This window comes from Girardinichthys multiradiatus, chromosome 13, assembly GCF_021462225.1.
Source record: "Girardinichthys multiradiatus isolate DD_20200921_A chromosome 13, DD_fGirMul_XY1, whole genome shotgun sequence".
In the NCBI taxonomy this organism is placed as follows: domain Eukaryota; kingdom Metazoa; phylum Chordata; class Actinopteri; order Cyprinodontiformes; family Goodeidae; genus Girardinichthys; species Girardinichthys multiradiatus.
In genome coordinates, this window is record NC_061806.1 from 43,019,598 (window position 1) to 43,037,002 (window position 17,405).

The 17,405-nt window shown below is 42.7% G+C and overlaps 1 protein-coding gene across 3 annotated transcripts in view; it reads left to right on the plus strand.

Moving 5' to 3' along the window:
* The window catches only part of nfatc1 (nuclear factor of activated T cells 1), a 55,342-nt gene that overhangs the window by 22,774 nt on the left and 15,163 nt on the right, over positions 1-17,405 (plus strand). For all 3 annotated transcript variants that reach the window (XM_047384028.1, XM_047384027.1, XM_047384029.1), the window contains exon 7: positions 11,515-11,570. In XM_047384028.1, coding sequence (XP_047239984.1) covers positions 11,515-11,570 — 56 coding nt within the window. The remainder of the gene's footprint in view (positions 1-11,514; positions 11,571-17,405) is intronic.

The window sequence follows — 17,405 nt, forward strand, 5'->3', positions numbered from 1 at the left end:
TACCACTAAAAGGTTCTGTGCGGGTACGCAGTACCGGGAAGAGGGAAGAACGGGTCTGCTATGAAGCCGTCATCCAGAACCAGTTACGGCTGCAAAAACTCACGAGCACACAAAGAACAGATCCGCTACCAATAGTTAGTTTAAAACACGACTTTATCTGTTTATAAATATATCTTTTTTCCCCTCGTTCCAGATAGTTTCTGAACTGTTCTTCATCCATCTCAGTGTGGTTTGGATCATCCACAAAACAGGACAGGTCCAGACTGCTACGAATAATCAGGACTGCAGAGAGAATAATCAGAGCTGACCTTCCCTCCATCCAGGACTTATACAGGTCAAGGGTCAGGAAAAGAGCTGCTAAAATCTCTGCAGACCCCACACACCCTGCACATAAACTGTTTAGGGTTTTACCTTCAGGTGGCGCTACAGAGCACTGTTTACTAAAACCAGCCACAGAGACAGTTTCTTCCTCCAGGCTGTTTCTCTGTTGAACATTTAATAGAGAACAAAACAACAGCATACAGATGTTGCAAATGCACCTTTTTATTATATATGTGTTTATTGTATATTGTAAATATGTATATTCTGTAATGCAAAAACAGAACAAAAGAGCAAAGTGTACTGGAGGCAAATTCCTTGTTTGTATGAACGAACTTAGCAATAAAGCTGATTCTGATTCTGATGCTGGAGCCTCAATGCTCTTTGCTTCTCTCCCATCGGAGCTCGAGGTTTTAGTGAACAGCCGGCGTTTAAAATGAGCACCGCTACGTTTAATGTCTGTCTGCTCGCTGCTAAATACCCCAGTTAAAAGCAAAGGGAGGGAAACTAGTTGTGTTTCTGATGAATTACAACAACACAGTTCAGCTCGAAAACACCGCGTTTGACCAGAGATTTCACATAAACTACACGAGAGCGCATGCGTGCTTACCTCCAAAACAGAGCAGTTGCCATGGAGATCAATGCGTTCGTTTTAAGGACTGGGAGATTTTACACAGGTGGTGCACAGACATAAAAAACCGCTGCTTGCATTAGGACAAGACGAACAATAAATCACCATCTACAGACTTTTAAATAAAAACCGCGAAAACAACCGGACTGTCAAATTTTTAATTTAAATGAAATCAAAACTTGACCACAAAGCAGAGAACAATAACTTATTTGTTCAAAAGAAAAGAGGGAAACTGAAGATGAAAAGTTATGCTCCGCCCCTAAGTACCGGGAAGAATTTAAAACTACTTTCACCCGTCGGGTGAGCATTAAGTTGTTGCCAGCAGAAGCTTGGACGATGCCCCCTCCAGAAAGGTGTCACAGTAAGGGCCTGGAGGACGGTACAAAACAACAAACAGAAGTGGTTTTAATGCTTTGCAATTTGGATGAGGAAAACTAAGGATTAAATGCTGGGATTTCCTCTCCTGGGAAGGATGGCAGCTGTCTGAGATGTTTTCCTCTTGGGAATGATCTTCCTCTCTGGAAAATGATGGACTTCAGATCTTCAGATGACCTTCTATGGCCACCAACAGTTGCTTTTCTATGGTTATTGCTGTTATCTTTCCATCTTGGCATCACGTTGACACAGCTGTAGACTCCTGAACAGCAAACTGACAAAACTTCTGCTTTTGCAGAGGTTCTCACACTGATGATGCTCAATTAATCAGGTCATCTGACCATCATCTTCATTAAATAAGTGATGACTCTGGAATCAGTTCATAATTTTAGTTAAATGAGGTTAGATTTAAAAAATGTCTGAACCTGGTAAAGATCTAATATTTTATGTTATGTCCTGATATGTAAAACCTAGAAAAGAAAGAGAGTTTTATTTTTTCTATGTAAGAAAACCAAATGATTTCTCAGAAAAATGTACTGGACTGAAAATGTGTGAATAGCAATCAAAGTCCAAAGAAAAACTTTTGATCAGGAAGGAGAACATGAAAAGAAACTGTTTGGAAGTTAACTGTTATGAGCAGAGGACTGGATCAGGACTTATTGGTTTCCGTCAGCAGCTGTGGTTGAAGCTGATAGTCTTTAGGACCTGGTGAAGCTGCTGCTGATGGGCGGGCCCAGTTTGTTTTTGATGAGGGTTTCCCTGCTTCTGGCTCCAGCTTTGGATTCCTGGGCAGTCCTACCATGGAAACACCCTGAAACCAGGCTTCCACAACACCGGCCACCTCCTCCCTCCATCCCATCCCTCCGATCCGAGCCACCAGCTCCCTGTTCATTAACTCCATGAGCTCCCCGTGGATCAGCTGCTCATCTATAAGCAGAGAGAAAAACAGATACAGTCGACAAGCAGAGGCGTCGTTGCTCTCTGAGGTGAAATGCTTCATATAACAGGATCCGATGGGATAAAGCAACATGTTTAGAATTAACTCTTGCGTGCAACTTGGACTGTTTTACTGTCAAGTTTGAAACATTAAAATTTCTTTAAATCTTCCTGCAGATTTCAGCTTCAGACACAAAGTTTTATTTATTTTTCTCTGCTTTTGTGTCGGCTGCTTTGAATCAGGCTTCCACCTGATATTATCAACTTACTGATGAGATTCTGTGGGAACACCCTGGTGTGTGTGTGTGTGTGTGTGTGTGTGTGTGTATGTGTGTGTGTGTATGTGTGTGTGTGTGTGTGTGAGAGAGAGAGAGAGACTGGAAGAGATAGTTTTTGCTCAAACACACCTTCATTTTCCTGTTTTTAAGTTTGTGTTTTTGTTGCCATCTGTGACTCAAGCAGGAGGAAATCTTTGTTTCTAATGGAGACACAAACACACGCTGTCAGCTGCAGATCAGAAAGGTTAAAGGTATTTTAGGTTCACCTCCCCTTCTGTCCTCCGTTTCCTGCCTCAGGACCAGTACCAGCGATAGCATCAGTTCAGCCTTGACTCCTGGGTATAGACGACCTGGACATTAAGACCAATTTTGTCTCCTCGTGCTTTTCTTCGGTCCTTCCTGCACAGAAGATGCTCTCTCTGAAAATCCATTGAGTCCATTTAGGAAATGAAGAACCTGCTGACCTTCATTAACCTGTTTTCTGTGGATGGAGTCATTTATTACCTCTAAGACTCTAAACAGCACCAGCAGACGTTGAGGATGCTGAAAATGAAAAGTTGAACAGTTATTTTTATTGTATTTTATGATAAAACAGTAAGAGTTTCAATGATGCACTGAGAGCAGAAACCTTAATAAATCACATTTTCTTTGTCTTAGGTTCTGCGCTTCATGGTTACTATGAGGTGTTTGTGTTGTTTCTGGTTTTCTCCAACATGCTTCTGTCCATCATGGTCCATTATCTCTACTGTAGTCTCATCTGTCCAGAGGCAGACATTCCCCCAGACGTCTCCTTCATTCAGATGCAGCGTTGCAACCTAAGTCCTTCCGCCATCTTGATTTTAGAGAGAAGAGGCTTCCTCCTGGCTACCCCAAGCAGCCGGACTGGTTCGGTGTTTTTCTAGAGATGCTCATTCAAAAATCTCACAATGCTCCATCCTAATTTGTCTTATTTACTTTGGGTGTGCTCTGAGGTTGCCCTTGTTTTTTTCTGGAGGGTGTTGTTGTAGAGGAGAAAACCCAATTGAAAGGAACATCTTCCCATGTGGCCTGATGCTCTGGAGACATGACATCCATCCATCTCCTCAGCTGCAAGCCGCTGTGTGTCGGTTGAACTGTGTTCATCTCTGCAAGCTGAGCCCTTAGTGCTGCAGTCAGGTATCCTGACAGTTTAAAACTGTGCAGAAGATGTTCTGAAATTTGGAACAGGTGATGCTGCTAGCTTGTTACTTGTAGTAGACTTGTAAAGCCTGCAGAGCTGTGAGCAGAATGCAGAGATGCAGGCTCAGCTAGCAGTGGTTTGCAGGAAGGTTTGCTTTTCTTCTTGTGGTGCATGAGGTCAGCGTTCCTCCACAGAACAATGAGTTCCACATGATGCTGTTTGGTGGTTTGGCTGTTTCTGACATGGCTCAGAACAATGCCTGTTTTCATAAACAAATTAATTATAGCCACATAAACAACCGTGGATTATGTTTTTATAAATTACGACGTGCAATCCAGAAAACTCGCCATCCCCTTTGAGGAGTTTTGAGCAGAGATGGGCACCACTGTCGCTGGATTTTGGACTTTACCACAGCGGCTCTTGTGCCACTTCCAAGATGTTTTCAGGACGGCAGGAAGGAAGAAGTTAGAGTTGCCAGGCGGAGGACGGAGGACAAGGCAGGTCTTTGAGCCACAGCAGAGCATGTGTTTATATTTACTGGATGTCATGAGGGTTTGGGCACATGCCACCCCGCTGTTTCACTCTGGGCACCACAGTTTCACTCCACCCAGCTCCAATTAAGGAGCACAAGGAGACATTTGATTCCATTTATACACAAAACACGACAAATAACTGAGGCGCATATTGTTTGATCCCTCTGGGGGCCGTGACTCTCTGCTGCTCTGTGTTATGTCTGTCCTCGGAGAGTAATGATTTGTATAGACCATTGCTAACAAAATGTGACTGCTGAGGCCGAGAGGCTGCCTGGGTGTAGTGGGAGCTGCAGAGGGCTACTGGGTTCATAAGCTGGGTTGGTTTTGGGGAGTGGTTTTCTTAGCTCCGTTGTTAAACTTAGAGAATCTTGGAGAGAGTCCAGCATAGTGGGTTTGGGAGCTAGAAAACTGTTAGGAGGGGAGCTGGGAGTAGCTTCAGCTGATGTTTTTTCCTTGGATCGGAGCAGGCGCTGAGCAGATGTTGCTCTATAATTCTGGAACATTCTGCGGTTATCAAATATCTGGGATGGCCCAAAGTCCTGAGACCCAGAAGGGTGGTTAAACGTTGGATTTCTGCTCTGATGTGAAAAACGAAACAAGCAGAAACATAAAGGAAGAAAAACTACATGTTTACCTCCTGTGGATTTAAATCAGTTTCCCTTCTGGAGACAGACGCTTGGAGGAAATAAAACAGCTGAAGCTGCATTCTGTGTTGACAACATCTCCACAAGCAGCTGATCTCTGGCTGCGTGCGCTCCTGTTTTACTCAATGTTTCAGTTCAAAACTGAACTCTTTATTTTCTTAATGCAGTGAATCAAACCGGAGAGAAATGCGTTCATCTGCATAATGTTGTAGTTGGGACCTTAAAATTGGAAATCAGCAAAAAAGGGAAAATAAAACTTGATTATTTCTTTAAGTAAAATCTGCCGTATAAATATTTTCCAATTTGTTTTATTGTTTAATATTTCACAGATTCAGTTCAACAAAAAATTGTATTAATTTTAAAACTAACTGTTATTTATTCTAGGAGTATTTTCAAAATAAGACAATTTTTAAAATGCTTTTTGGTCATCTCATGAAAATTTGATTCATTCATGTCAGAAAGTTTATTTTGAAAGAGCACATTTACTGAAAGTTTAGTTAATACTAATTTATCTGCAACAAAAATTTTAACTGCTGTCATTCAATATTAGCAATAAATAAAATAAAATTAAATATGTTTTTTAGTTAATTGGCTTAAGTCCTTTTTCAATGTTTTGGACAATAGAATAGAACATGTTTCTTTTTAAAGATGCTTTTTTAATTATTTCCTAGGATCTTTTTGAACACATTTATTTATATCAGGTTATTTTGACTTTTTTATTTTATTTAGTAAAGTTATCAGTAAAATTTTACTTTGAAGACCAAGATTTAATCATAGGATTTTCCAGATCATTTTGAAGCAACAAAGTTATCTATTTCAGAAAACGTTTACTTTGAATTGCTGCATTTGTTTGTCTTGAATGGAGGATTTAAGTTGGACCACACTTTGTTTCTCATGGAGCTTTAATGGATTAAAATAGAATCAAATATAAATATTACTTTAAGAGGTTTATTACATACCTTGAGCTCATTTCAAAGAAAATACTCAAACTTTGGTGTTTTTATGCAAAATACTTTTATTTTGTAATGGCTCATTTGTAGTTGCACTTTATATAGGAGTCATATGTTTCCCAGCTCCAGAGGGTACAAAATGCTGCTGCTCGTCTTTTAACAGGCACCTGAAAATTGTATCACATCTCCCCTATTTTAGCTTCCTTACATTGGCTGCCAGTACATTTTAGGATTCAATTTAAAATCCTTTTATTTGTTTTTAAAGCTCTTAATGGCCTTGCCCCTCCCTATCTGTCTGAGCTGTTACATTCTTACACATCGTCACGTTCCCTCAGATCAGCTGATCAGTTGTTCCTGAAGGTGCCAAAAACAAAATGCAAGCTCAGAGAGGACCATGCTTTTTCTGTGGCAGCTCCCAAACTTTGGAATGATCTTCCTTTGGGCATAAGACAGGCCTCTTCACTCACTGTTTTTAAGTCCCTCCTTAAGACCCATCTTTTTTTTTGGTGTTTGGCAAAATCTGAGATGTTTTTACTTGTTTTATTGTGTCTGTACATTAATATGTATTTTATATTCAATCGTTTTCCATTTTGCATTGTTTTTATGATTGTGTACAGCACTTTGGTCCTGTCGGTGTATAATGTGCTTTATAAATAAAGTTGGTATGGTAGTTAATTTAGGAGATTTATTTTTTTGAAACCCTTAAACATTTTTCTGAGATTAATTCATTTATGGGGATTTTAACCACATTTTGTGTATTAGTTATTTGTTTTTGTTTTATGTTTTAATTTCATGAATTTGCGTTAATTATGAAATCTGACTAAAGCAGCCGACCTCGGCATAGATCTCCGCTGCTTATACTGGGCTTCGTGACAAAAACATCTTTTTATAGTTCAGGGCCTCAAACTGGTTTGATTCCAGTTTACAGGAAGGTTTTGGTGCCACTCTGGTTACAGATGTTTGGTATAATTCATAAAACCCAAAACACCCATTTCTCTGTACCTTGTGTGTTTTTCTGCATTTTTGCAGAATGCATCAGTTTTACCAAGGTGTGCCTCAGTTTTCATAAAGTGTTTTTTGCTTTTGTTGGATGCATCTTGGAGTGAAGTCAGAAACAATAAAGAATCTGCTGCTGATGTTTCCTATGTGAGCTTGATGCACCCACAGGAAGAAACAGCAGCACAGCCATCCTGACATCATTTACTGGTTTCAGGAGTTTTAACCAGTCCCCAGAAAACTGTCCCCCAATCCTCTGCTGTCCTTTCATCCAGTTCCATGCACTGTTTTGAAATGGATCATGTGGGAGAAGGCAGTAAAAATAATAATGAATTGCTGCTTTTACTGTGCCTCCTATCCTGTACAATTTAACTAAAAGACAAAAATAGAAAAGAAATATCAAAAATGAAAAGCTGCATTGACATGGTTGCATAAATGTGCAAACCCTAAACCTTTTTGAAGCTACACCTTTTGTTTGTTTGTGTTCTAGATGTGGCAACAATCAACCGTATTCTCCATATCTCCTTATGACAAGGGAGTAGGGCTGCAGGATGGGAGACTTTTCATCCAATTATAGAGAATTAAAAGTGAAGTTCTTCTTCTAGAATCTAGAATCTGCTATATATTCTAAAAAACACTGTGAAGAGGTTCCAGCTGATAGATTCCTACCTACAAATGCTGAAATTAAATCACTAGGTTCCTAACCAAAGCATTCATTAAAGGGTGTGTTTACTTATGCGACCAGTTATTGGATCTTTTCCCAAACACACTGTTTTGTAGTTAAATTGTTTCGGACTCCCTTTTTGACACTGTGGTCTCATTTCACAGGGGATTCGAAACCTCTATATTCTCATTGTAAAAACTATTACCTGTAAAAAGTTATGAAGGTTTGATTTAAGAAGAGAAAAAATTGTAGCTTTTAGTTAATGTGCATTTCTGATCTTTAAAGCTCATTCTTTGCTTTAATAAATAGTTGGTAAGAATGAGTGTCTTCCTGCCATGAAAAGCCAGGTATACAGGAAGAAAGCCAGATTTGTTGTTTCAGGTAGCAAACGTTACACCTCATCAATCCTGTCTTTACAAAGCCAGAGTGCTGTGCATCCATGTCATCCGTGCTGTCAACACAGTTTAATTACTTCACTTATCAACTGCCTGTTGAGGAATAGAAACCTGGAGTTCGTTGGCCACAGCTGCTCATGTTTTCTGTAAACTGCAAGCCTTCTCTCATAAAATCATTTTCACTGACCTTTAACATCTTTTTAAGGCTCAGTTAGTGGCTCAGAGTTTTCCTCCCTGTCTAATAAATTGGTTTCAAATATAGTTTTACTTACACCTCATTGGGCATAGCAACATGTCAAACCTTCAGCAGGCCGATGTTTCCAGCAGCTCACAAGATGCCTCATTTAATAGCTAATGGGAAAACCTCTTTAATGTGGCACAGAGAAGAAGAAAGAAAGGCAGAAAAGGTCTGTTTAGAAACCATCTCATGGAAATAACAGAAAGGCTCCTCTAAGAACAAAAGACGGTTTCAAAGTTGAGTTCGGTTGCTGTCCGTTAACGAGCCAAGCAGCTGCTCAGGCCTGCGTGGATTCTGATTGCGATGAAGCCGACGATGACGCTCATCTCTCTGGAGCATGTTGAATTTATTCTAAGATGCAAACGCAGTGATTTTTCTCTGCCAGATGTGTTTGTCAGTGATGTAACACAGCAGGGACGTGCACAGAGCTAGGTGGTGCTAGAGCACCTGCCCTTTTATCCTTTGGAGAAAAAAGTGCCCTCCTGAAATCTTTTTTTTTTTTTACAGTGTATAGTGTGGAGCCCGAGGTAAATATTCTGAATTTAAAGGCCTATAATACCAGTGCCCCATGTTTTGAAATCCCCCCCCCCTGCGCCAACACACATACGTGTCCCGCCTCGTGTGTCTCAGCAGAGACGGGCTGCGAGCAGAGCGGAGAGTTGGACCTGCACTGGTCCAGCTTACCTCATCTCTCCTCCCCTCCACCGTCATATAGATAGAACCCTGCCCTGCAGACAGGCCGGCTAACCATCCAGGAAACAAACAAAACGAATATTCTTGCTTCCTAAACTTCAGATGAAAAAGTTCAAACTTCACCTGCCTCCATTTTATCTAAACAGAACAGCCCAATAAATGGCATACCTTTACCCGCCATGTCTTCTATGGCCGCCACCAGGCGCCAGTAGAATGTCTACGTTTTAACTCTTAGATTAAATTAGAAGAAATAAATAAATTCAAATCTATCTCATAGATGTCGGTATTACATTTGCTATAACGGTCCATGATGACTTCTGTTTGACTCATATTTTTTTTTTATTGCAAATATGGCTAAATGAGCTGATTAACATTACAATTCATACACAACTAAAATACCTTTAATAAAGTTCAGTAAATGTGGGGCATGTAGGCTAAGTTGTATTTTCTATTTCTGTGTGTGTAAAAATGATGATGTGATCAGAATATTTTAATTTCTAAATAGCAGACATCTTATCAGTTCTCATGACTTGTAATCTCATAAACGTTTATTCTCTAAGAATCATTTCTGTCATATATCACACTGGCTACATGCAGAAGTATAGATGATTCTTCTTATGATCATATTCTCTGATGTTGGTTTCATTTTGACTATAAAGATTTTATAACTTATTTTCTGGGTATAGTTGATTTACACTGTAGAATGGTCACTGGTTACTGAAGATAACTCATTTAGTGTGACCTACCTGGTAAATTTGGCAGTGTAACCTGCTTTGCTACAACATACGGTTATTTGGTGCATTAGAAATTTTGTGATAAAAGGCTGACGGTGCCGTGAGGCCAAGCGTGCTGCGGCCCGGGCTGTGGCAGAGGCAAAAACTAGGGCCCGGGAGGAGCTCGGTGAGGCCATGGAGAAGGACTACCGGTTGGCCTCGAAGCGATTCTGGCAAACCGTCCGGCGCCTCAGGAGGGGGAAGCAGTGCTTCGCCAACACTGTTTATAGTGGGGGTGGGAAGCTGCTGACCTCGACTGAGGACATTATCAGGCGGTGGAAGGAGTACTTCGAGGATCTCCTCAATCCTGCCATCACGCATTCCTTGGTGGAAACAGAGGCTGGGGACTCAGGGTTGGACTCTTTCATCACCCAGGCTGAAGTCACAGAGGTGGTTAAAAAGCTCCGCGGTGGCAGGGCTTCGAGGGTGGATGAGATCCGCCCTGAGTACCTCAAGTCTCTGGATGTTGTGGGGCTGTCATGGTTGACACGCCTCTTCAACATTGCCTGACGGTCGGGGACAGTACCTCTGGACTGGCAGACTGGAGTGGTGGTCCCCCTTCATAAGAAGGAGGGTGTGTTCCAACTACAGAGGGATCACACTCCTCAGCCTCCCTGGTAAGGCCTACGCCAGGGTATTGGAGAGGAGAGTCCGGCCGATAGTTGAACCCCGGCTTCAGGAGGAGCAGTGTGGTTTTCGTCCCGGCTGTGACACACTGGACCAGCTCTATACCTTCTACAGGGTGCTCGAGGGTTCATGGGAGTTTGCCCAACCGGTTCACATGTGTTTTGTGGACCTGGAGAAGGCATTCGACTGTGTCCCTCGTGATGCCCTGTGGGGGGTGCTCCAGGAGTATGGAATCGGGGCCCCTTTATTAGGGGCCATCCGGTCCCTGTACAAGCGGAGCAGGAGTTTGGTCCGCATTGCCGGCACTAAGTCGGACCTAAGTATCTCGGGGTCTTGTTCACGAGTGAGGGAAGAATGGAGCGGGAGATCGACAGACGGATCGGTGCAGCTGCCACAGTAATGGGGGCGTTGTGCCGGTCCGTTGTGGTGAAGAGAGAGCTGAGCCGAAGAGCGAAGCTCTCGATTTACCGGTCGGTCTACGTTCCTACCCTCACCTATGGCCATGAACTTTGGGTCATGACCAAAAGAACGAGCTTCCTCCGCAGGTTGGCCTGTCATTCCTTTAGAGATAGGGTGAGGAGCTCGGAGTAGAGCTGCTGCTCCTCCACATAAAGAGGAACCAGTTGAGGTGGCTCGGGCATCTATACTGGATGCCACATGGGCGCCTTCCTCGGGAGGTGTTCCAGGTACGTCCCACCGGGAGGGGGCCCAGGGGACGGCCCAGGACACGCTGGAGGGACTATGTCTCTCGGCTGGCCTGGGAACGCCTTGGGCTCCCCCTGGAGGAACTGGAGGAGGGGTCTGGAGAGAGGGACGTCTGGGTTTTGTGATAAAAGTACAGAATGATATAGTCAAGACAAACACATTGCGCTCAGCGTGTAAAAATAAAAAAAAAAGAAAGATAACGTAAGTTTCCAATTTGACTCAGGAAGTTCAGGTTGTGAATCAGTAATCTAACTTTAAATCAATCTATGATAATTTTGTTGCCTTATTAATCATAAGAATTTTGTCAAATGCATTCTTGAGTTTTTTATCCTGGGTGGTCATTTCCCTTCAACCCACAGGACGGTTTGTTTTGGGGGTGCTTAGTAATACATATAAATTATGTTCATGCTGTGCTTGTAATAAATCTCACACTACAAAGGCAACCGACAGCTCCATGTGCCGCACAAGGTGCCCTTTTTTTCCACTTGAGCACCTGCCCTCAAAATGTCTGTGCACGCCACTGTAACTGAGGATAAGGTTTTTATTCTGTTGTTTTCTGATCTGCCATGTTCTGTTTTTCCTTTCATGTTTTTATTTAGATGGCCACCACATCTGGGAGACTGAGGCCAAGGTTGAGAGAGACATGTTGAAGCCAGTAAGCAACACATACTGCTACATTTTTATGCCAAGTTTGTACTCGACATCTGAGTGTGTATAACAGCTGCTATCAAAAATCCAACTGAGCTTTGTGTAAAATAAAATAAACTAATACTTTAATCATGCTCCCTGAGGAGCTCCCCACTGATTCCTTCCAGCATCCGCTTCCTGCTTTATACAAATCTGAATCTTCATCTCACTTTTACCCTTTTATGTTCTATTAAGTCAAATAAAGAAATTCTTGCGTTGGGAGAAAAACGCTGACTTTCACATTAGAGTAATAAATATAAAACTAAAGCCGGTAGGCTGTTAACTATAACAATTTAGAAGCAAGAAAAATAGCTAAACTGAGTTTCATTTTAACTCAGTTTATTTCAAAAATGTCAAGTCACACAAAGTCATCTTAAGTAACTTAAAAAAACCATCTCCAGCTGAAATGAAGTCCAACTCAACTAATTTGTTTCTGTCATAGGAGTTTATATCACCCTCAATTCAATAAGAAGTCTAATTCAATGCTGCAGATAATTAGATGTCTATCTATGAAAGCCTGTCGGTTGGATTGTATCTTCAGATTAATTTAGTTTTCTATCTTGAGCAAGCATGTGGTGACAGTGGAGAGGAACAAGTACCTTTTGCCACAAAGAAACGTTCAGCAGAACCAGATTCTTTCTAGGCCTATAGTAGTACGACTGTGAGCTTTATCAAATAGAGAAAGTATTAAGTAATTAAGTATTAAGCCCAGATTTTTAAAGAAATGTCAGTCATGATTAGCAGGTTTATGCAAATATCTCCTGGATTATACATATCATGTAGGTTTAGGGTCCTCTAAATACTTCATTGGTTAAGAATTAGCTTTGCAAGACTAACTCTTGACATATCTTCTCAATGATCTTAGCTTTATAATTGTAAATATACTTATTTACCACCATTTGATTAAATACTATCTTGATGGACAATAGCAAAGTAATGCTAACTATTAGCATGTTTAAAAGAAATATCTTCCTGGATTAAACATTAGCAGCGTGATTCTATTAGCTTCCCTACAGTTTACATAGTTCTTTGGACAGAGGTTAGCATTGCTATTTATTTTAGAGAATAGCTTGGCTAATTACATTCCTGGATTAAACACTTCTAAATAGCATTGTGATGCTTACTGTTAGCTCCTTGAATGGACATTAGCATTGTGATGCTAACTGTTAGCATGACAGTTGCCTTCCTGTTTCTCTGCAACATTAGCATTGTGATGGTAACTGTTAGCTGCTAGATGGACATTAGTATTGTGATGCTAACTGTTAGCATGTCAGATACTTTCCTGTTTCCCGGTAACATTAGCATTGTGATTCTGTTAGATCCTGGATGGACATTAGAATTGTGATGTTTACTGTTAGCCCCTTGAATGGACATTAGCATTGTGATGCTGACTTTTAGCTCCTTGATGGACATTAGCATTGTGATGCTAACTGTTAGCATATAGTCTTACTGTCGGTGTAAATAGCATTGTGACACCATTAGCATTTCTTGATCAATAGTCTCCCTGCATTAAATGCTAACATTAGCAATATGATGCTAACTATTAGCATATCTTGACTTATTCCTCATTGACATAAACTGTTCCTTCGATGTAGTTTTACATTGCTGACATCAGAGTTACAAAACTGACAGTTAGCAACCTGGGACAATCAATCTGAAAACATTATGCATAGCTTTGGGAACAAACACACCACAGCTGCTAATTTGGTCCAAATTCTGTGGTTTAGTGAAAGAATGTAGAAGAGACAGCAGGTTTGATCTGATTCTTCAGGGTGTAATAATAACTAAATATAAATTATAATTAAAGTATTTTGATTAACATTGACACAGACAGGCTCTTCTGAGGTCAGCTGTTATGGTTTGATTTTCTGCTGACGGGACAGAAGCTCTCTCTCTGTGTTGTGTCTGAAACGTGCAGCTTTCAGACGTTCAGTTTTCCAACCTGTGGGAATTTGTGCTCCATCTGCGATGGCTGAGACTGAGGGATGGGGTGCGATTCTGGGAGATAGATGAGGGGATTAGAGAGTGTCGGGGTGTGAGGCGCAGTGTTGCCAGGTGAGAAACGTAGGATTATGGTACTAGAGACATAAAATTATCGTATTTTGAGGGAAATTATCGTACACTTGTCATAACCAAAATAACAAGTCTGTTGATGTGTTGAATAGCGTCTAACAGGCATTCGCAGCTTTGTGGCGCCAGTACGGAATGGATTAATCAACAGCTGCAGCCCCACAGTGCCAGGCTCTGCTTCTTCTTCTTTTCTTTTTTTCATTCCTCAATCGTGGGCGGGCGCCATTGGCTGTAATTTCCAGCATTTCCGAATCCGGACCCAGATGCCTTCAAGGTTCACAAAAGAACTCCGACAGACTTTGGCGATAGGCTGATGACGACTGATTACAACCACACATTCACGGAATGGTCAAATTATCGTAAATTTGGCCTTTTTTAGGAATACTGATCGTACATCGTACGGAGAGCAAAATTATCGTACAAATACAATAATTATCGTACATCTGGCAACACTGGAGGCGCTGCACCTGCTCCCAGTATGTTCAAAACACACCCCCGCAGTCACTACTGGAACACATCTGTCTGCCTCAAGAGACGAGGAGATTACCTACCCTCCCCAATGTGCTGGATTGGTCCCATTTTAAACACTGTCTCTGCTGTGGCCAGATTTCAGAATCAGAATCAGAATCAGAAAAGCTTTATTGCCAAGTACGTTTTTGGACATACAAGGAATTTGTTTTGGCGTAGTCGGTGCAATACAGTACAAATTAAACAGTATAAACATATCTACAATATAATATAAATATATGTGCACAGTTTTAAGTGAGTGAGAGTAAATATAGAGCAGTATAAGATGCAAGAGCAATACAACAGTGCAGGTGATCATTGTACAAGTAAAGCAGGAGTCCATGCTGAGCGTTAATGTAACTCATAGAGTTACAGGTTACAGGGAGAGTGTCAGGGTGGTTTCTGGGCTTTGTTAACCAGGCTGGTGGCAGATGGGAAAAAACTGTTCTTGTGGTGTGAGGTTTTGGTCCGGATGGACCGCAGCCTCCTGCCAGAGGGGAGAGTCTCAAAGAGTCTGTGACCAGGGTGGGAGGGATCAGCCAGAATCTTCCCTGCCCGCTTCAGGGTCCTGGAGGTGTACAGTTCCTGGAGCGACAGTAGACTGCAGCCAATCACCTTCTCAGCAGACCGAATGACACGCTGCAGCCTGCCCTTATCCTTGGCTGTAGCAGCGGCGTACCAGATGGTGATGGAGGAGGTGAGGATGGACTCAATGATGGCTGTGTAGAAGTGCACCATCATAGTCTTTGGCAGGTTGAATTTCTTCAGCTGCCGCAGGAAGAACATCCTCTGCTGGGCTTTCTTGATGAGGGAGCTGATGTTTGGCTCCCACTTGAGATCCTGGGAGATGATGGTTCCCAGGAAGCGGAAAGATTCCACAGTGTCAATTGTGGAGTCACAGAGGGTGATGGGGCAGGTGGGGCTGGGTTCTGCCTGAAGTCCACAACCATCTCTACTGTCTTTAGAGCGTTGAGCTCAAGGTTGTTCTGGCTGCACCAGTCCAACAGATGGTCCACCTCCCATCTGTACGCGGACTCGTCACCATCAGAGATGAGTCCGATCAGAGTGGTGTCGTCCGCAAACTTCAGAAGCTTGACAGACTGGTGACTGGAGGTGCAGCTGTTGGTGTACAGGGAGAAGAGCAGAGGAGAGAGAACACAGCCTTGGGGGGAACCGGTGCTGATGGTCAGGGAGTCAGAGACGTGCTTCCCCTGCCTCACACGCTGCTTCCTGTCAGACAGGAAGTCAGTGATCCACCTACAGGTGGAGTCGGGCACACTCAGCTGGGAGAGCTTCTCCTGGAGCAGAACTGGGACGATGGTGTTGAAGGCAGAGCTGAAATCCACAAACAGGATCCTGGCATAGGTTCCTGTGGAGTCCAGGTGCCGGAGGATGAAGTGAAGGGCTAGGTTGACTGCATCATCTACAGACCTGTTGGCTCTGTAGGCAAACTGCAGGGGGTCCAGGAGGGGGTCGGTGATGTCTTTTAGGTGTGAGAGCACAAGGCGCTCAAAGGACTTCATCACCACAGAGGTCAGGGCGACGGGTCTGAAGTAATTAAGCCCTGTGGTCCTTGGCTTCTTGGGAACAGGGACGATGGTGGAGGACTTGAAGCAGGCTGGCACATGACATGTCTCCAGTGAGGTGTTAAAAATGTCTGTGAAGACTGGAGACAGCTGATCAGCGCAGTGCTTCAGGCTGGCTGGTGAGACAGAATCCGGACCAGCAGCTTTCCGGGGGTTCTGTCTCCTGAAGAGTTTGTTTACGTCCCTCAAGCTTTTGGCTTGTAGTTGGTGATTTGCTTGAGCCCTTTCCAGACAGACGCAGAGTCGTTGGCTGAGAACTGGTTTTGGAGCTTCTCAGAGTACAGTCGTTTGGCCTCTTTCACTGCCTTGCCAAACTTGTACTTGGCCTCTCTGTATATGTCTTTGTCCCAACTCCTGAAGGCCTCTTCCTTATCCAGTCTTAACCTTCTGAGTTTAGCTGTGAACCAGGGTTTGTCGTTGTTGTAACTCACCCTGGTGCATGATGGTACACAGCTGTCCTCACAGAAGCTGATGTAGGAAGTCACAGCCTCTGTGTACTCGTCCAGACTGTTGGTAGTAGTCCTGAACACATCCCAGTCTGTACAGCCTAAACACGCCTGGAGATTCTCCACAGCCTCACTGCTCCACTTCCTTGTCGTCCTCACAACAGGTTTGCAGAGCTTTAGTTTCTGCCTGTATGCAGGAATCAGGTGGACCATGATGTGATCGGATTGGCCCAGTGCAGCACGTGGGACGGCGTGATAAGCGTCTCTGATGGTGGTGTAACAGTGATCCAGAATGTTGTCCTCTCTGGTCGGACATTTTATAAACTGTCTATAACCTCCACTGAGGATCCAAAACAAAGGCCAGACCACATAAACTGCTTCTGACACCTGCAAACTCTATGCTTGTTAGGCTACAAGAGGAATTATTTGCAGTACTTTGATTTGCAGTTGCTTTGAGTCTGGTATAGAGCTATTTTAGATTTTTTTATCGTCTCTGAGAGCATTGGAAGGTCTAACCTCAGAGTGAACCTGATGGGCCTTCGACAGCTTTCTTGAATGCATGTAGATACAGCAGACGTTTTGGATTTAAATCATGTATTCTTCAAACAATGGCAGAATTTTAATGGGATCACAGCTGTCCAAATTTTCCTGTTCTCTCTGGACACAGCTACAAAATCATATCATGGGGTATTCACTAGTTGATATTTTTAATGTTAGAAGAATTTCAGTGCAGAGTAAAAGTTTCATCTGGCTTTAAAACTGCAGTGATTTAATATAACGTGTCAGTTCTCACATTTCCACGTCAGCTTGCTCTGCTTCAGTTCTGAAGCTCAGTTTTCTCAATAGATGACTCCCTCCCTGACTACCGCACAGCACCGACCACACGCTCAGTCATAAACATTCCAACACACATGCACAGCAACAGGTAGGGCTGAAGTTTCCACGCTATGAACCCAGAAACATGGTTGTTCAGTCTCAGCAGGAAGCTCTGCTGGTGAAATAAACCATCCAGACACTCCAGAGTTCAGTTTTTCAGTGAGCAAACAACCAGAACCCTCTCTGACCGGGCCGCATGGTCTCTGTGAGGCTCTTTATTCACAGCAACAACCTGATTTTTACAGTTTCTTCTCACCAACTAATGCTTAAATGTTTCTAACAAAAGGAGGCCGAGGACAAACTGGATCTCAAGTCTTA